Source organism: Dama dama, chromosome 23 (assembly GCF_033118175.1).
Source record: "Dama dama isolate Ldn47 chromosome 23, ASM3311817v1, whole genome shotgun sequence".
NCBI classification, from domain to species: Eukaryota; Metazoa; Chordata; class Mammalia; order Artiodactyla; family Cervidae; genus Dama; species Dama dama.
Window position 1 is genome coordinate 75,613,731 of NC_083703.1, and position 14,776 is coordinate 75,628,506.

At 47.9% G+C, this 14,776-nt stretch overlaps 1 protein-coding gene across 7 annotated transcripts in view; it reads left to right on the plus strand.

The window, feature by feature from the left end:
• The window catches only part of EYA2 (EYA transcriptional coactivator and phosphatase 2), a 253,772-nt gene that overhangs the window by 214,887 nt on the left and 24,109 nt on the right, over window positions 1–14,776 (plus strand). For all 7 annotated transcript variants that reach the window (XM_061127413.1, XM_061127417.1, XM_061127414.1 and 4 more), the window contains one exon: window positions 14,192–14,250. In XM_061127413.1, coding sequence (XP_060983396.1) covers window positions 14,192–14,250 — 59 coding nt within the window. The remainder of the gene's footprint in view (window positions 1–14,191; window positions 14,251–14,776) is intronic.

Sequence of the window (14,776 nt, forward strand, 5' to 3'; positions counted from 1 at the left end):
AATCTCAGTTTTCTCATGGGTTAAATGGGTAGCTGAAAAGCCCCTACCCTCCAGGGTTATCGTGATGGTGGGAGATACATGGAAGCAGTCAGCACAGAGCCTGCTCCCGTGTACGTGTCCGGCAGATGGGCCTCCCCACCAGTGGCCACACGTGCCTCTGAGACCACACAAGAATGGGGTAACTGTTCTGGGACAGGGGCAAACTGATTAATAGTTGTTAGATGCATTGTGTGATGAGCTAGAAAATACATCTAGCTTACCCAATCCCTGATTTTACCGTAATTCAGTAACAATACATGTAATACAGAGATATGGCAAAGATATGACAGTGGTGGGTGACCTGGACCTCAGTTGCTGGAGTCTGGGCAAAAGTCTTGACAATTACCTGGCCGGTTTGCCTTTGTGCGAGAACTGCTTCTCCTGCAGTAAAACCAGGAGAAGAGGACCCTCACCTGAAAAGTTAGCGGGGCTGCCAGGCTCGATTGAAATTCACCGGCTAGCAGCTCCGGAGCTGTCAAGCCTCCTGGGCTCACCCAACTGCGCATGCGCCCCCACCACGCTGGGGCGGGACCCAGCCCTGCGTCCCAGTGAGTGCAGGCGCTGGGGGGCAAGCCCCCTGGCGAGGTTTCAGGGCTCAGTGCACCGCAGGGGTGGCGATGCCGTTCGTCCGCGGGACCCCTGGGTGAAGAGGTGAGTGGGGCAGGGCAGATTCAGGCGAGAGACAGCCGGCCCTCACTTTCCCCAGCTTCCCTAGCTCTCAAGTGCCAAGTGGGGGAGAGTGAGTGTGGAAATGGGAGGGAAGTGTGGGTTATCACACGAAAGGGAAGAATTTTTGGCTTCCAGCAGGCGGGGCCAGAGAGGCCACATAACCCAGTACTTTAGACGACCTTGTGCAATAAGGAACCGTTCCACCCAAAATGCCAGGGGCACCCCATTGAGAAATGCTACGCGGAGCCCTTGTATTTACATATCACCTAGTCAACTCTAAGGGTATTTACGAATTACCTAGCGTTCAGCACGACCCAGGCTACATGTAACTTACTTTTACTTGAAAAAAAAATATTTTTTGTTGTTAAACTTATTTTTTTTTTCTTACTAATGTTTGAGGGGGAGGAGGGGAATGACTAGCACATTATGCCAGTGATATCGTTGGCGATATTGCTTAGAATGAAACTAAGGTTTTATTTATTGTTTGCTTGTTGTATTGAAGTATAGTTAACTGACTGTTGTGTTAGTTTCTGGTGTACAACAAAGTGATTCAGTTATACACATTTTTTTTCATATTCTTTTCTAAATGGTTTATTACAGGATATTGAATGCAGTTTTCTGTGCTAAATATAAATCCTTATTGTTTATTTTGTATATAGTGTTGTATATCTGGTCATCCCAAACTCCCTTTCCACTTTGGTGACTGTATCTTTGTTTCTTATGTCTGTGAGTCTGTTTCTGTTTTGTAAATAAGTTTGTTTGTATCATAGTTTAGATTCCACATAAAAGTGATCTCACATGTTATTTGTCTTTCTCTGACTTCACTAAGTATGGTCATCTCTGGGTCCACCCGTGGACCCAGAGATTAATGTCATGCAGATGACATTAGTAAGTTCTTTTTCATGGCTGAGTAATATTCCATTGTGTATATGTACCACGTCTTCTTTATCCATTCTTCTGTTGATGAACACTTAGGTTGCGTCCATGTCTTGGCTATTGTAAATAGTGCTGCAATGAACACGGTGTATGTGTCTTTTTGAATAAGGAGTTTTTTTCTGACACATGCCTAGGAGTGGAACTGCTGGATCATATGGTAACTCAGTTGTTAGTTTTTTAAGGGACCTCCATATTCTTCTTCATACTGGCTACACCAATTTATGTTCTCACCCACCAGTGTAGGAGGTTTTCTTCATACCCTCTCCAGCACTTGTTATTTGTGGACTTTGTAATGATGGCCATTCTGACTGGTATAAGGTGACACCTCATTATAGTTTATATTTGTGTTTCTCTAGTAATTAGAAGCCAATTTTTTAAACACTTATAAAGGAGAGTTGACTGAAAGAGGTATGATAAGAGTGCATCACAGATCATAGTAGCGAATACTGTTTGAGAAATTGTTTCAGTGAGATCAGTTCTGTTTCAGTCATTTAAATCTCTCTGTGATAGAAAACGTGTCTTTTATGGAAGGTCACAGTCAAACCCACTGGAAAGCCAATATTCTAGAGCAGTGCTGTCCAATAGAATTTTCTAAGCTATGTCAGTGTTCTGTTCTGCACTGTCCAGCCCAGTAGTCACTGGCTCCCTGAGGTTACTGAGCACTTGAAATATGGCCAGTGTGACCGAGGCCCTGGATTTTTAATTGTATTTAACTGGCTTCCCTGGTGGCTCAGAAGTTAAAGCGTCTGCCTGCAATGCAGGAGACCTGGGTTCGATCCCTGAGTCGGGAAGATCCCCTGGAGAAGGAAATGGCAACCCACTCTAGTACTCTTGCCTGGAGAATCCCATGTGGAAGGAGCCTGGTAGGCTACAGTCCATGGGGTCGCAAAGAGTTGGACACGACTGAACGAATTCACTTCACTTAAATGATTTTAATGTAATAAGCCACATGTAGCTGATGGCTATCATCTTGGACAGGACAGAACATTTGCCTCATTGGACTCATTGTGTTAGGTTTCCATGGTGACTCAGTGATTAAGAATCTGCCTGCCAAGCAGGAGATGAAGGTTTGATCCCGGGGAGGGGAAGATCCCCTGGAGAAGGAAATGGCAACCCACTCCCAGTGTTCTTGCCTGGAGAATCCCATGGACAGAGGAGCCTGGTGGGCTACAGTCCATGGGGTCACACAGAGTCGGACACAACTGAGGGATCAACAGTTCTGGAGGCCAGAAGTCCCAGATTAAGAGGCTGGCAAACGTGGTTTCCGGTGAAAGTTCTTTTCCTAGCTTGTAGATCACCTTCTCGCTGTCTCCATGTGACCTTTCCTCGATGTGTGTACAGGAGAAAACAAAGAGAGAGAGTGTGTGTGCTAGCCAGTTTTGAGTCTCTTCCTGACTATTTTGAGTGTGTGTGCTCAGTTGCTAAGTTGTGTCTGACTCTTCGAGACCCCAGGGACTATAGCACGCCAGACTTCTCTGTCTGTGGAATTTCCCAGGCAAGAATACTGGTGTGGGTTGCCATTTCCTTCTCCAGGCAATCTTCCTGACCCAGGGATCAAACCTGTGTCTCCTGCACTGGCAGGCAGATTCTTTACCCTTGAGCCAGCAGGGAAGCCCAAATGAACACACTAATCCTATCAGATCAGGGTCCCTCCCTTACAACCTCACTTAACATTAATGACTTCCTTAGATGCCCCCTCTCCAAAGAGAGCCATACTGAGGGTTTGCACTTCCACACATGAATTCAGGGAGGACCCAAACATTGAGTCCATAACATCTATTTTACAAATGAAGAAACTGAGGTACAGAGAGGTTAAGCGAACAACCCAAGGTCGCACAGTTGGCAGCGGCAGTCTTCAGACCCGGGCAGCGGCTCCAGAGCCCTTCCATGTATCCGCTGTACTGTGCGATCTCTCCCAGGAGAACGCTTGCCATCTGGCTGAGAGCAGAGATTCCCAGTGGGAAATCTCGACTTGCACAGGGCTGTAGACAGTGGGTTCAGAGGGTAAAGGGGAGCAGGGAGGATAGATGTGCCAGGAAGCCTGGAAAAAGAATGACAGCAAGAGAATAAATCCCCAGTGTACGTGAAGAAAGTGAAGATGAAAAACTCCTCTGTGAGTTAGCATGTCATCTTCGCATTGTATGTGCAAAAGTCACACAGATAACAGCAACCTAAACCACACTACAGTACTAGAGGATCCTCCCTCCCCGCCGACCCCCGCAGCAGGAACAAAGCAATGAACAGAGGACCTAAATGCATTTCTATAAAGTAGGACATGGACAGAGGTTGGAGCTGAGTAGGGGGCACTGTTGGGAATAATAAACTCAATCACAGTGACAGCTGACATGTCCTGAACGCTCACCCTCCAGGTGAACCCTGAAGGGCTCACCTGTGGGCCTTCATTTAACCTTTACAGCAGCCACAGAGGCAGATTCTGTTACGTATCCCCATTTTAGAGATGGGAAGACTGAGGCAGAGAGGTTCACTTACTCAGGGCTGACTTGTATTGAGCTCTAACACTGTGCCCGGCATCACGTGTGCATTTTCTCACTGAAATCTCACAAGTACCATGCAAAGGAGTTGTGTTTTTTTTTAAGTCTATTTTATGGATGAAGAATGAAACCCAGAGAGGTCACTTTTCGAGGGTCACAGAGCTAGTGAGAACAGAGTGGAGGGCTGATCCCGGGCCAAGCGGACTTCTAGGCTGGGACATTTATCTTTCATAGAAGATACAATTTTGAGATGAATGGTGACTTGGAGAACAGGTCCACAGAGTGTGTGGAAGAAAAGAGTCCTTCATAAGAAACGAGATCAACAGAAAGGTTTTGGCAAAAGGTATCCCTGGCCCGACTCAGGCCTGGCCAGGCAGACAGGTGGGCCAGAGGGAGGACATTTCTAGATGCTGCTGGAGCTCTGGGAAGGATCATGCGGGGGTACTCAGAAGTGGCTGGAGTCTGGGCAGGCCGTGGCTGCCTGCCTGACACAGGCCTGATTGCTAAGCATCTGATTTATGGTTCTGCAGGAGCTATATTTCACCATGTCAGCGCTGAGCTGCTCTCCAAGACGTCCTGCCCAACTGACCATTAATGCAACATGGGCCACAGCCTCTTTAATGCTCTTCAGAGAAGTTAAACATACAGACAACACGAGAAAGATGGCCCGGGTTTCCCTCCCAGGAAGCAGGCCCCTCGCTGGCTAATCTAGAGGCAGGATTAAGCAACCTCGCTCTTAAAATATACCTGCCTCGGAGGAGAAGGAGTGGGCAGGGAGTCCATCTGCGCTCTGAGTCATTTTTCTAAAGCAAATTTGTCAACAGTTTCCTTTCTGCATTCGTGCCTCCAAGCAGCCAAGGACAAAAAGTAATGGGATTGGACCACAGCAGAGCAGGCCGGGAAAAGCCCAGCTGTCACCAGCTTAATCAGAATGGATTTTGATGGGTATTTGTCACCAGGCTTACTGTTCATAAATGAGCAAGGATACAAAGTAGTGAAACCTGTGGGATGCAGGCAGAGTCTAATCCAGATAACCTTAAGTACGTTTATTAGAAAAACCAGGAAAATTAATAAGAACTGGTAATTGAAAAGACCATTAAAGTAGGTAAGCCATTGGTAAACACAAATAAGGGGAAAAAAAGAGAAAAAGAGATCAGTAACCAACATCCAGAATGAAAGAGTGGACATTATTATAGGTTCAGAGGAGATTTTCTTTTTTTAAGTATTTATTTGGCTTCACCGGGCCTTAGTTGCAGCATAAGGAATCTTTAGTTGTGGCATTCGACTCTTGGTTGTGGCATATGGGATCTAGTTCCCTGACCAGGATCGAACCAGGGCCCCCTGCTTTGGGAGTGTGGAGTCTTAGCCACTGGACCACCAGGGAAGTTCCTCTTGGTGTTTTTTTTTTAATTATGAGAATAGTGAAAGTAAAGTGAAAATGTTAGTTGCTAAATCACGTTCGACTCTTTGCGACCTCATGGACTGCTATAGCCAGTCTGATTCCTCTGTTCATGGAATTCTCCAGGCAAGAATACTGGAGTGGATAGCCATTCTCTTCTCCAGGGGATCTTCCAGACCCAGAGATCAAACTCCGGTCTCCTGCATTGCTTGCAGATTCTTTACCATCTGAGCCACCAGTTCCAATTATGAGAATACCAAGAGCAATATTATACCAGTGAACTTGAAAACCTGGGTGAAGTTGACCCTTTTCAGGAAGGTACAAATTATCAAAATTAACCCAAGAGGAAATTCTTTAAATAAATATAATAAATCAATGGCCATAGGAAACTGAAATTGTGGATAAAGACATACATCTCTAAAAAGGCACCAAGTCTTGCTTGTTTTAAACAAGAGTACCACCAAACATTCAAGGAAAGGGTAAATAAGTCCCATCCTCCACAAACTACAAAGCAAAGAAAAAGAGGGGATGCTCTCCCATGCATTTGAAGAGTCTGATATCACCCTGAAATTAAATATGGACTTTAAGTACATGGCAAAAGGATAAATCACTGCCGTTGATGATGAAAGGTGGGACAGTCCTGCAGTCCCCCAGAACCTTTACCCAGGCCCTGGGACTCTTTATGTAAGTTCCACTGACCCTGTCTGAACTTCAGTTTCCATGCTGGTGAAGGGAGGGGTCTGGACTATCATTGGAATCCTTTATTAGGCCAGCCACATGCCTCATTACACACCTACAAGTGGATGCAATAACTATATTTCATGGTTTTAAAATCCTGGAGACCTTGAAGGCCCAGAAGCAGTGACACTCCTGTAGCAACTAGCATACCTAGCACCCAGATCTTGGCTTCTAAACACCATTTTCCAGTGAAAGGAACCAGGGCTCCTTGGATAAGAGACCGATTCTAGGGCTGGGACAGAGAAGACACATGCTAACATGGAGCATCTTACAGTACCCCAAACTAAGGACATACTCGCAAATCCCCGTGATGATGGGGTATGTCATAGGGATATAAGAGCTGACCAGAAAGAGTTCCCAATGGTTAGAGCTGGAACAATTTGAGTACTCAAACAAATAACATAGCATCTAACCCTTAGTATGGGCTTCCAGGTGGCACAGTGGTAAAGAATCTGCCTGCCGATACAAGAGAAACGGGTTCGATCCCTCAATTAGGAAGATCCCCTGGAGTAGGAAATGGCAACCCACTCCAGTATTCTTGCCTGAAAAGTTCCATGGACAGAGGGTCCTGGCAGGCCACAGTCCATGGGGTCACAAAGAGTCAGACGTGGCTGAGCAACTAGGCACACACACAACCCTAAGTATAAAGAAAGTTCCTGTGAGTCCACACTGACACAGATGAATGACTGAATAAGTAAAAAGTGGGGGAGAGGAGACAGCTTTACAGTGGAGAGACCTGAGGAACACTACCTGAGCCATCTGACCAAGGTCAGCATCACCAGCGTTACTTCATGTTGATAGAATGTACCCTTGATGCAATGTGTTGGGAGTGGCACTTTGACCTCTGTGATCTTCCTCACAAAACCCCTAGCCCCAGTCTAACCACGAGAAAAACATCAGATAAATCCCAGCTGAGAGACATTCTGCAAAATACCTGACCAGCATTCCTTTAAACTGTCACCAAAACCACAGAAATTCTGAGAAACTATCACAGTCCAGAAGAACCTAAACAGACAAGATGAAAAAATATAACGTGGTACCCCAGATGGGATCCTGGAAGGGAAAAAGGACGGTAGTGGAAAAATGGAATTAAAAATAGACAGTAGCTAATAATAATGTAGTGATATTTATTAATTGTGACAGGCCATTTGAGTATAAGATGTTAACAATAAGGGAAATTGGGCGTGTGGTGTATGGGAACACCCTATACTATAGTCACAATTTTTCTGTAAATCTAAAACTATTCTAAAATTTAAAGTTTATTAAAAAAAAAAAGGAAGACTCATCCAGTAACTTGCCCAAGATCACACACCTAGGAAATGGCAGGGCTGGTACTGGAGCCCAGGGATGGGCTTTTGAAGGCCAACTACAAAGTCAAGTCCATGTGAAACTGAATGTGTCCACCCCAGTTCTCTTCTGCCCCATTCCCTGAGATGTATTAATGTGTAGCATCCTGACGTGTCCATGGGATTAGGACTGAAGACTACAGCATTCTGCTTTGCTTCTAAATTGTTTCATCGGCAGAACTGACCATCCATGAACCTCTTGCAGTGCTGAACTCAATTCAGTTTGAGGCTATGGAATTCACAATAGTAATACTAGCAATAATCAAGACAAACGTGTATGTGGTATTTTCTACAGTCGGGGGACTTTTCAAAGTGCTTTATCTGTATTGATTCATTCACTCCTTACAAAACCCTATGTGGGAAGTACCATTCTGCAGCTCAATTACAGACAAAGAGGCTGAGAATCAAAAAAATTCAATACCTTGTCCAAGTTCATTCTGTTAGTAAGTAGCAGCGTCAGAATTTGACCCAGATCCCAGAGTCTGTACTGTACTCTCTGGCCTTGCAAAAACCAGTTAAAAAAAAAAAAAAAATGGACACTACCTTTATGATTTCCCAGTTTAGTAGATGAAACAAATCAGCCAGTGGGTCAGGCCTAGATTAATCCTACAGGCCCCACAAATTGCAGAAACAGAGAAACTTTTGTCCTGAAATGGGGTAGAGTTGGGGCAGTTTTTCCAAAGGCAGTGACATCAACAAACCTTTGCAGGCTTCAGATAGTTGGAAAGAGAGAGGGGGGAAAGCATTCAGAACAGAAGGAACAGCAAATGCAAAGGCCCTGAGGCAAGAGGCTGAGGGCTGTTGAAGGACTAGCAGAGACTATGTCTGCAGTGCGTTGGGAGATGGGGGGTGGAAGGTGATGAGTGGCAGGGTGTGCAGACAAGAGGGGCCTGAGTCACGGTGAGGCCCCGGAGGGAGGTGGGAGACACTGTGGGGTTTTGAGCAGGGGAGGGCCAGGATCTGACTTAGGGTTTAGCAGGATCCCTCTGGCTGCTGGATGGAAGCTAGGCTGGAAAGGTGGAGGGTATAGAAATGAAGAGGTGATCGTAATAGTCTGAGTCAGAGGTCTGCAAACTTCTTCTGTCAGGAGCCAGAGAGTAAATATTTTAAGTTTTTCAGGGTCAGACTGTCTCTGTCTCAACTACTCACTTCTCCGGTTGTAGGACAGAATCAGCCACAGACCGTAAGTAAATGAATGCACATGGCAGTGTTCCAATAAAACTTTATTTATACAACAGGTGGCCAGCCAGATTTGGCCCCCAGGTCATAGTTTGCTGCCCCCTGGTGTAGGTAGGAGGTAATCATGGCTTAGACCATGGTGGGAGTGGCAAGGGAGACTTTCCCAAGATTCTCTTTCCCTTTGACATGATAAGTACCTGTTTCCAATCAGATTTATGATCTTCCAGATCTTTCCATCTTCATTTATGTGTATGGATACATTCGTATATAGTATCTCATTTTGTTTTTCAGTTCTGTTCACAGTCGCTCAGTCGTGTCTGACTCTGCAGCCCGGTGGTTTTTAACCAGTGTAGACCCCGGTGATACTGGCTGTCTCGTTCTCTAGTCTGCTGCTTTTTGCGCTGCAGGACGTCTTTGTGCTAACCTAACAATCTCTTCCTTCTGAGCGGCCGGGTAGGAGTCCCCTGAATGGATATACCACAGTTCACTCCGCCCTGACCCAGTTGAGGGAACCGCAGGTGATTCCAGTTTCTCACTGAACTGACCGGCCTCCTTGCGCAGGACTCTTGGTGTGTGTTTCTCTGGGTCAGAAAGTGTCAGTCCTCGGCACCACTGCGCCTCACCAGCGTCGAGGCCGCAGGAACCCCCCACTCTGTCTTGGAAGGGCATTCCCGCTCAGACACCCCCACCAAAATTAGAGTCACACTTGGAGTGCAGAGAGGCCAGAGGCACCCTGGGCAGTAAGAAGCTGGATCCTCAGCCTGAGAAGCCTGCCCCCGCCCCATGCAGCCCCGTTGAGGAGCCGGGGGTCCTCTCCCTCAGGACCCAGCCCCATCCTCGCGTCCTCCGCCCTGTCCCACTCCCCTTGGTGCCGGCTCGGCAGGTAACTCGATCCAGGTCAGCTGGCGGGGTATGAGGTAGCGTCTCGCTGAGCGTCATGGTATTTTATTAAGCCCGAAATGTGATCGCTACTGTTGTCGCACTTCAGCGCCCCCAACAATCCCCGGCAGATGAGAAAACCAGAGCCTTCCCGCATGCCTTTCCCCTGACGTCAGGGAAAGTGCAGGGAACCCTGCCCGGGGGGCCCGAGAGCCTGGGTGACCCCCCAGAGCAGCTTTCAAGCCTGAGGGAAGGACCGGGGGCCACTGGGCGGTGTTTTTCCAATTTCAGGCAAAGGAACGGACTGGGGGGAAATCTGCTATTAATTTCTCCTCGGTGCCTGGGTCTCGGAAGTCAGCACTGGCTTTTCAATACAGTCTTCGTTAACCTATTAGGATGGCAGGCCCTAGGGTCCTTCCATCTAGATGACATTGCTCTGGCTCAGGGGTCTCAAATGAGGATGCCCACGGGGGCCCAGGTGAGGCAAAGTGAGGAAAACCCAGTAGAGGCTGTGGATGGTCAGGACAGAGGCATGCAAGCCCTGCCTTGCCAGAGCATGTAAATTCTCAAAGTAGCAGAAAATCTGGAGAGACAGAGAAAGAGGGAGAAGAAGGGAGAGAGGAAGGAAGAAGGGGAAGTGAGGGAGAGAGGCAGGGAGAGAGACGGCTGTTGTTCCAAAAAATGTTTTACTGTTTTAAGACAGTTTGGGCTACATGAGGTACATCTCCTGGCCAGCTTGCAAGCTCTCCCCTAACTGAACCTGTCAACACAGCAGTGAAATTGTCCACCCTGTTCCTTTATCCCTCCGGAGCTGCGCTTCCGGTGGAATTTTATGCAATGATGGGAAACATGCACCATCCAGTATGGTAGCCGTTGGCTCCATTTGGCTACGGAGCCCATGAAACAGACCTAAGGAACTGAATTTTCTATTGAATTTTTAAACTTATTTTATTTGTTTTTCTTGGGCCGCACTGGATCTTCACTGCTGCACACAGCCTTCTCTAGTTGTAGGCGGACACGGCTGAGCAATGTCACTTTCAATTTTCACTTTCATGCATTGGAGAAGGAAATGGCAACCCACTCCAGTGTTCTTGCCTGGAGAATCCCAGGGACGGGGGAGCCTGGTGGGCTGCCGTCTATGGGGTCGCACAGAGTCGGACATGACTCAAGTGACTTAGCAGCAGCAGCGAACATAAGCTACTCTCTCATTGCAGTGCACAGGCTTCTCACTGCAGTGGCTTCTCTCGTTGTGAAGCCTGGGCTCTAGGGTGCGTGGGCTCAGTAGTTGGGGCACATAGGCTTTGTTGCCCCGTGGCATGTGGGATCTTCCTGGAGCAGGGATCGAACCCTTGTCCCCTGCATTGGCAGGCAGGTGCTCAACCACTGGGCCACCAGGGAAGTTCTCTATTTAACTCTAATTGACTAACTATAAAGAACCACATGTGGCTGATTGCTACTGTATTAGATAATGTGATTATAGAACCTTTTCAATTGGAGGTATGCCATCACAGCTCTTTAGGAAAGGACACGCCGTCTCAGGGACAGGGATCAATTATACCAAGAGATTAGAATCCTGGGTGCGTGGAAAGAAAGGCGATATGGAATCATAAGTAGTAAACCAGATGTCTGCTGGCTCAAAGAGCGGTCACTCAGCGCCCTCCCAGGTTTCCTTTTTCCCACTTTTTTGTACTGCTGCTACCACTACTGGGGTCACCGCTGAGCGTCTGCCATGTCCTTTGCCCTCTGGCCTGTCTGCCCTCTGCCCAGGGCTGACCCCAAGGAAGCCCCTAGGTGGACCCTCTGCTGCTGCTGCCATCCAGGCGTGTCCACGCACCAGCCACCCCCAGGGACCTCAGACACGCCAGGTCCCCTGCCACAGGACCCCGCAAGTCCTACTTTGTCGCTGCCTCAGAACTGTGGGCAAAGCAGGCCAGGGACTCTGGGCACAAACCTCTTTCCAAGCCAAAGGCTTCAGCAAACCCCCTTCCAGTCCACAGCCCCTTGAGGAGGCCAGGGAGGGATCAGCGCCACACCACCCCTTCTTCTAGGTTCCGACCTTGATCCCCACAAAGCCGCCCAGGCTTCCCCAGGTGCGACTGTCCCCACCCTGCCCCCGGCGTCTCCGTGACAACCAGGTTTCCTCTGTATATCTTTCACAAGTGATGGGAAGGTGGTCCCATTATCCCCCAGCAAAGCTCCTGTCCTCAAAGATAAATTCCAGCCTCCTCCTTGTGTAAAAAGAAACCTGCTCAAAATGTTGATAGCACCATCTTTTTCCCCAGCGTGTCTCCTCCTGTCAGGAATCCAGGGATGTGAGAACCAGTTTTTTTCTCAGAGGTCAGGCTCAGAGTTCCATTTGTGTCTCCTCTCTCTAACAGTCTTCACTAGGAGGTCTCTACCCCCTGAAATTGTCTTGCAAAAACCCCAATGCCAATGTTTACCAATCTTAACACAATAATCAAAGCTACCATTTATTTAGCACCAGGCGTTTCTTCTCTCTTCAGCCATGTAAGCAGGTTCTGGTATTACCTCCATTTGCCAGTCTGACCTCTGAGGTTCAGGATGGCTGTGTCATTTGCTCAAGGTCACACGGCTAGGCAGTGGTTGGATCCAGGATCCAAACCCAGGCGATCAGATTCCAGAGCCTGAGCTCTGATCAGTACCATGGTGGCAAGCCCAGCACGCTCGTGATTTTTGCCTTATGGATCTTTCCCCTGAATGTACTTGATGATGGAGGTGGAGCTCTCCACAGGGTTGGTGGGACTTGCCTGTGGCTTCCTTGGGGACACTGGCCTCACTCTTGCCTCTTGGTTGCCAACTGCAGGAAACCCCTCTCCACTTCCTTAAACAGAAAAGTCCGTGTATTCCTTTCCTATGACGGCTGTACAAATTCCCACACACTTAGTGGCTTAAAACAACACCGTTCTAGAGGTCAAACGTCCAAAATCCATTTCACTGGGCCAAAGATGTCGGCAGAGCTGGTTTCTTCTGGAGGCTTTGAGGGGAGAAACTCTTTCTTTGCCTTTTTCGACTCCTGGCAGCTACCTGTATTTCTTGGCTTGTGGCCTCTTTCTCTACCTTCAATGCACCTCACTCCAGTTCTCTTGTCTGTCATCAAATAATACCCCTCTGCCTCTTACTTGCAAGGACCCTTGTAATTAAATTCAGGACCCAGCCAGCATACTCTCCCCATCTCGAGATGGTTAACTTAATCACATTTACCGAATTCCTTTTGCCCTGTAAGGTTCCTGGGATTAGGACATAACACATCTTTGGGGGCTGTGGTTCAGCCTACTATAGTGGTCAGGGTGGCCCCCTCTCAGTTGCGGCAGGATAGAGCGAGTCATGTGATCGAACCTCGTCCCTCTCTCCAGCTCCCAGACCTGCTTTCCTCTAACAGCCCCAGGCTTAACCCCACCATCCAGCAGCCCCAGGGAAAGGAGAGCTCCTCTTTCTCAGAAGCCCCAGGGCTGGTTCTCATTGGTCCACCTGAGACCACACCCTCATCTCTGAAGCAATCACTGTGGCCCGAGGACCCTGGGTCTCTCTGATTGGCTGAACCTGGGTCACGTGCCCACCAATGTCATCCCCTCCTCTCCGTCTTAACTGCCGTGCGTTGAGGTATTTCTGCAAAGAGAACTGAGAGATGTATGAGTGGTGGCTGGCAGCTTGTTACTAAAATCTGTTGAATGGCCAGCGCTTGAAAGGGTAACCTGGCACATAGTAGAAGTGAAGTTGCTCAGTCGTGTGTGACTCTTTGCGATCCCATGGACTGTAGCCTACCAGGCTCCTCAGTCCGTGGAAGTTTCCAGGCCAGAGTACTGGAATGGGCTGTCATTTCCTTCTCCAGGGGATCTTCCCCACCAGGGGATCAAACCCAGGTCTCCTGCATTGCAGACAGACAGACGCTTTACCCTCTGAGCCACCAGGGAAGCCCAAACTATATGCCTGGCACATAGTAAGTGCTCAATAAATGATGGTCACAGATGGTGGGACACAGAGGGGAACTTGGGCAGGGGGCATCTCCTGAAGCTAATGCTTGAAGAATGCAAGGTTCACTAAGCAGCGGAAAGCAGAAAGCCCTCCACACAGAGGAAACACCTTGAACAGAACAGAGGCTTCCACTGTATGGCCATGGTATCCATAGGCCCTGGTGTGCCTGGGGACAGAGGGGAATTGGATTGGTCCTATTTTGTGGCTGTCCTCCAGTGTATTACTAATAGCAGCCCCCTTTACACTGCAAAACTGTCAGGCTGTGCGTGATAAATTACACAGTCATCACCACCGCTTATAGCCAACCAGCTCCTTCATAAGGAAACCAAAGGCAGAAGAGGATGAGACTTAACCCAAGGTAACCCAACCTTTAGTAGCAAAGTCTGGACTAGAATTCAGGACTCCTGACTCCCAGTGCAGTGCTCCTTCACCCTCCAGCTTATGAAATCAGCTCTCAAAGGCTGCATCAGCTTCACCAGTCACGTATCTCCCTTTTTCTCTTCTTGCCAAATTCTCCATAGGATTGTGACCAGATCCACGTGGACGATGTCTCATCTGATGACAATGGGCAAGATTTAAGGTAGGAATTCGGGGAGTCAAAAATGCCCCTTCGGATTGAGAATCAAGCTCACCTATCACTGGGATGCAGAGAGGAGGCTGGTTGTCAGGGCAGGGTGTGCCTGCCTCCACCATAGCTGGAACTTGTGTTTCTCTGAACTCAAAAAGCACAACTGTGCCCCCGACCCTGCAGCTTTTCTTCCACATCATCTCAAATCACTGGGGCTGAGCTTTCCACAAATTCCCTGTGACGCTGCTTCTGCTTATCTCTTTGTGGGTCTTTTTTTTCCCCTGCTTACTAAAGTAATGCATGCATGAGGGCATGGGTTCAGTCCCTGGTCGGGGAACTAAGATCCCACAAGTTGCATGTGCACGGCAAAAAATAGAGCATTAAAATATTATAAGAATGGAATAAAGTAATGCATGCATATTGTAAAAACTGTCATACATCACTTCTAATCTTGCCTCCCAGAATCACTACCATCAAGACTTTAGTTCACGTTTTTCCAAGGATTGACTGCACTCATTAACATATATATACATATATA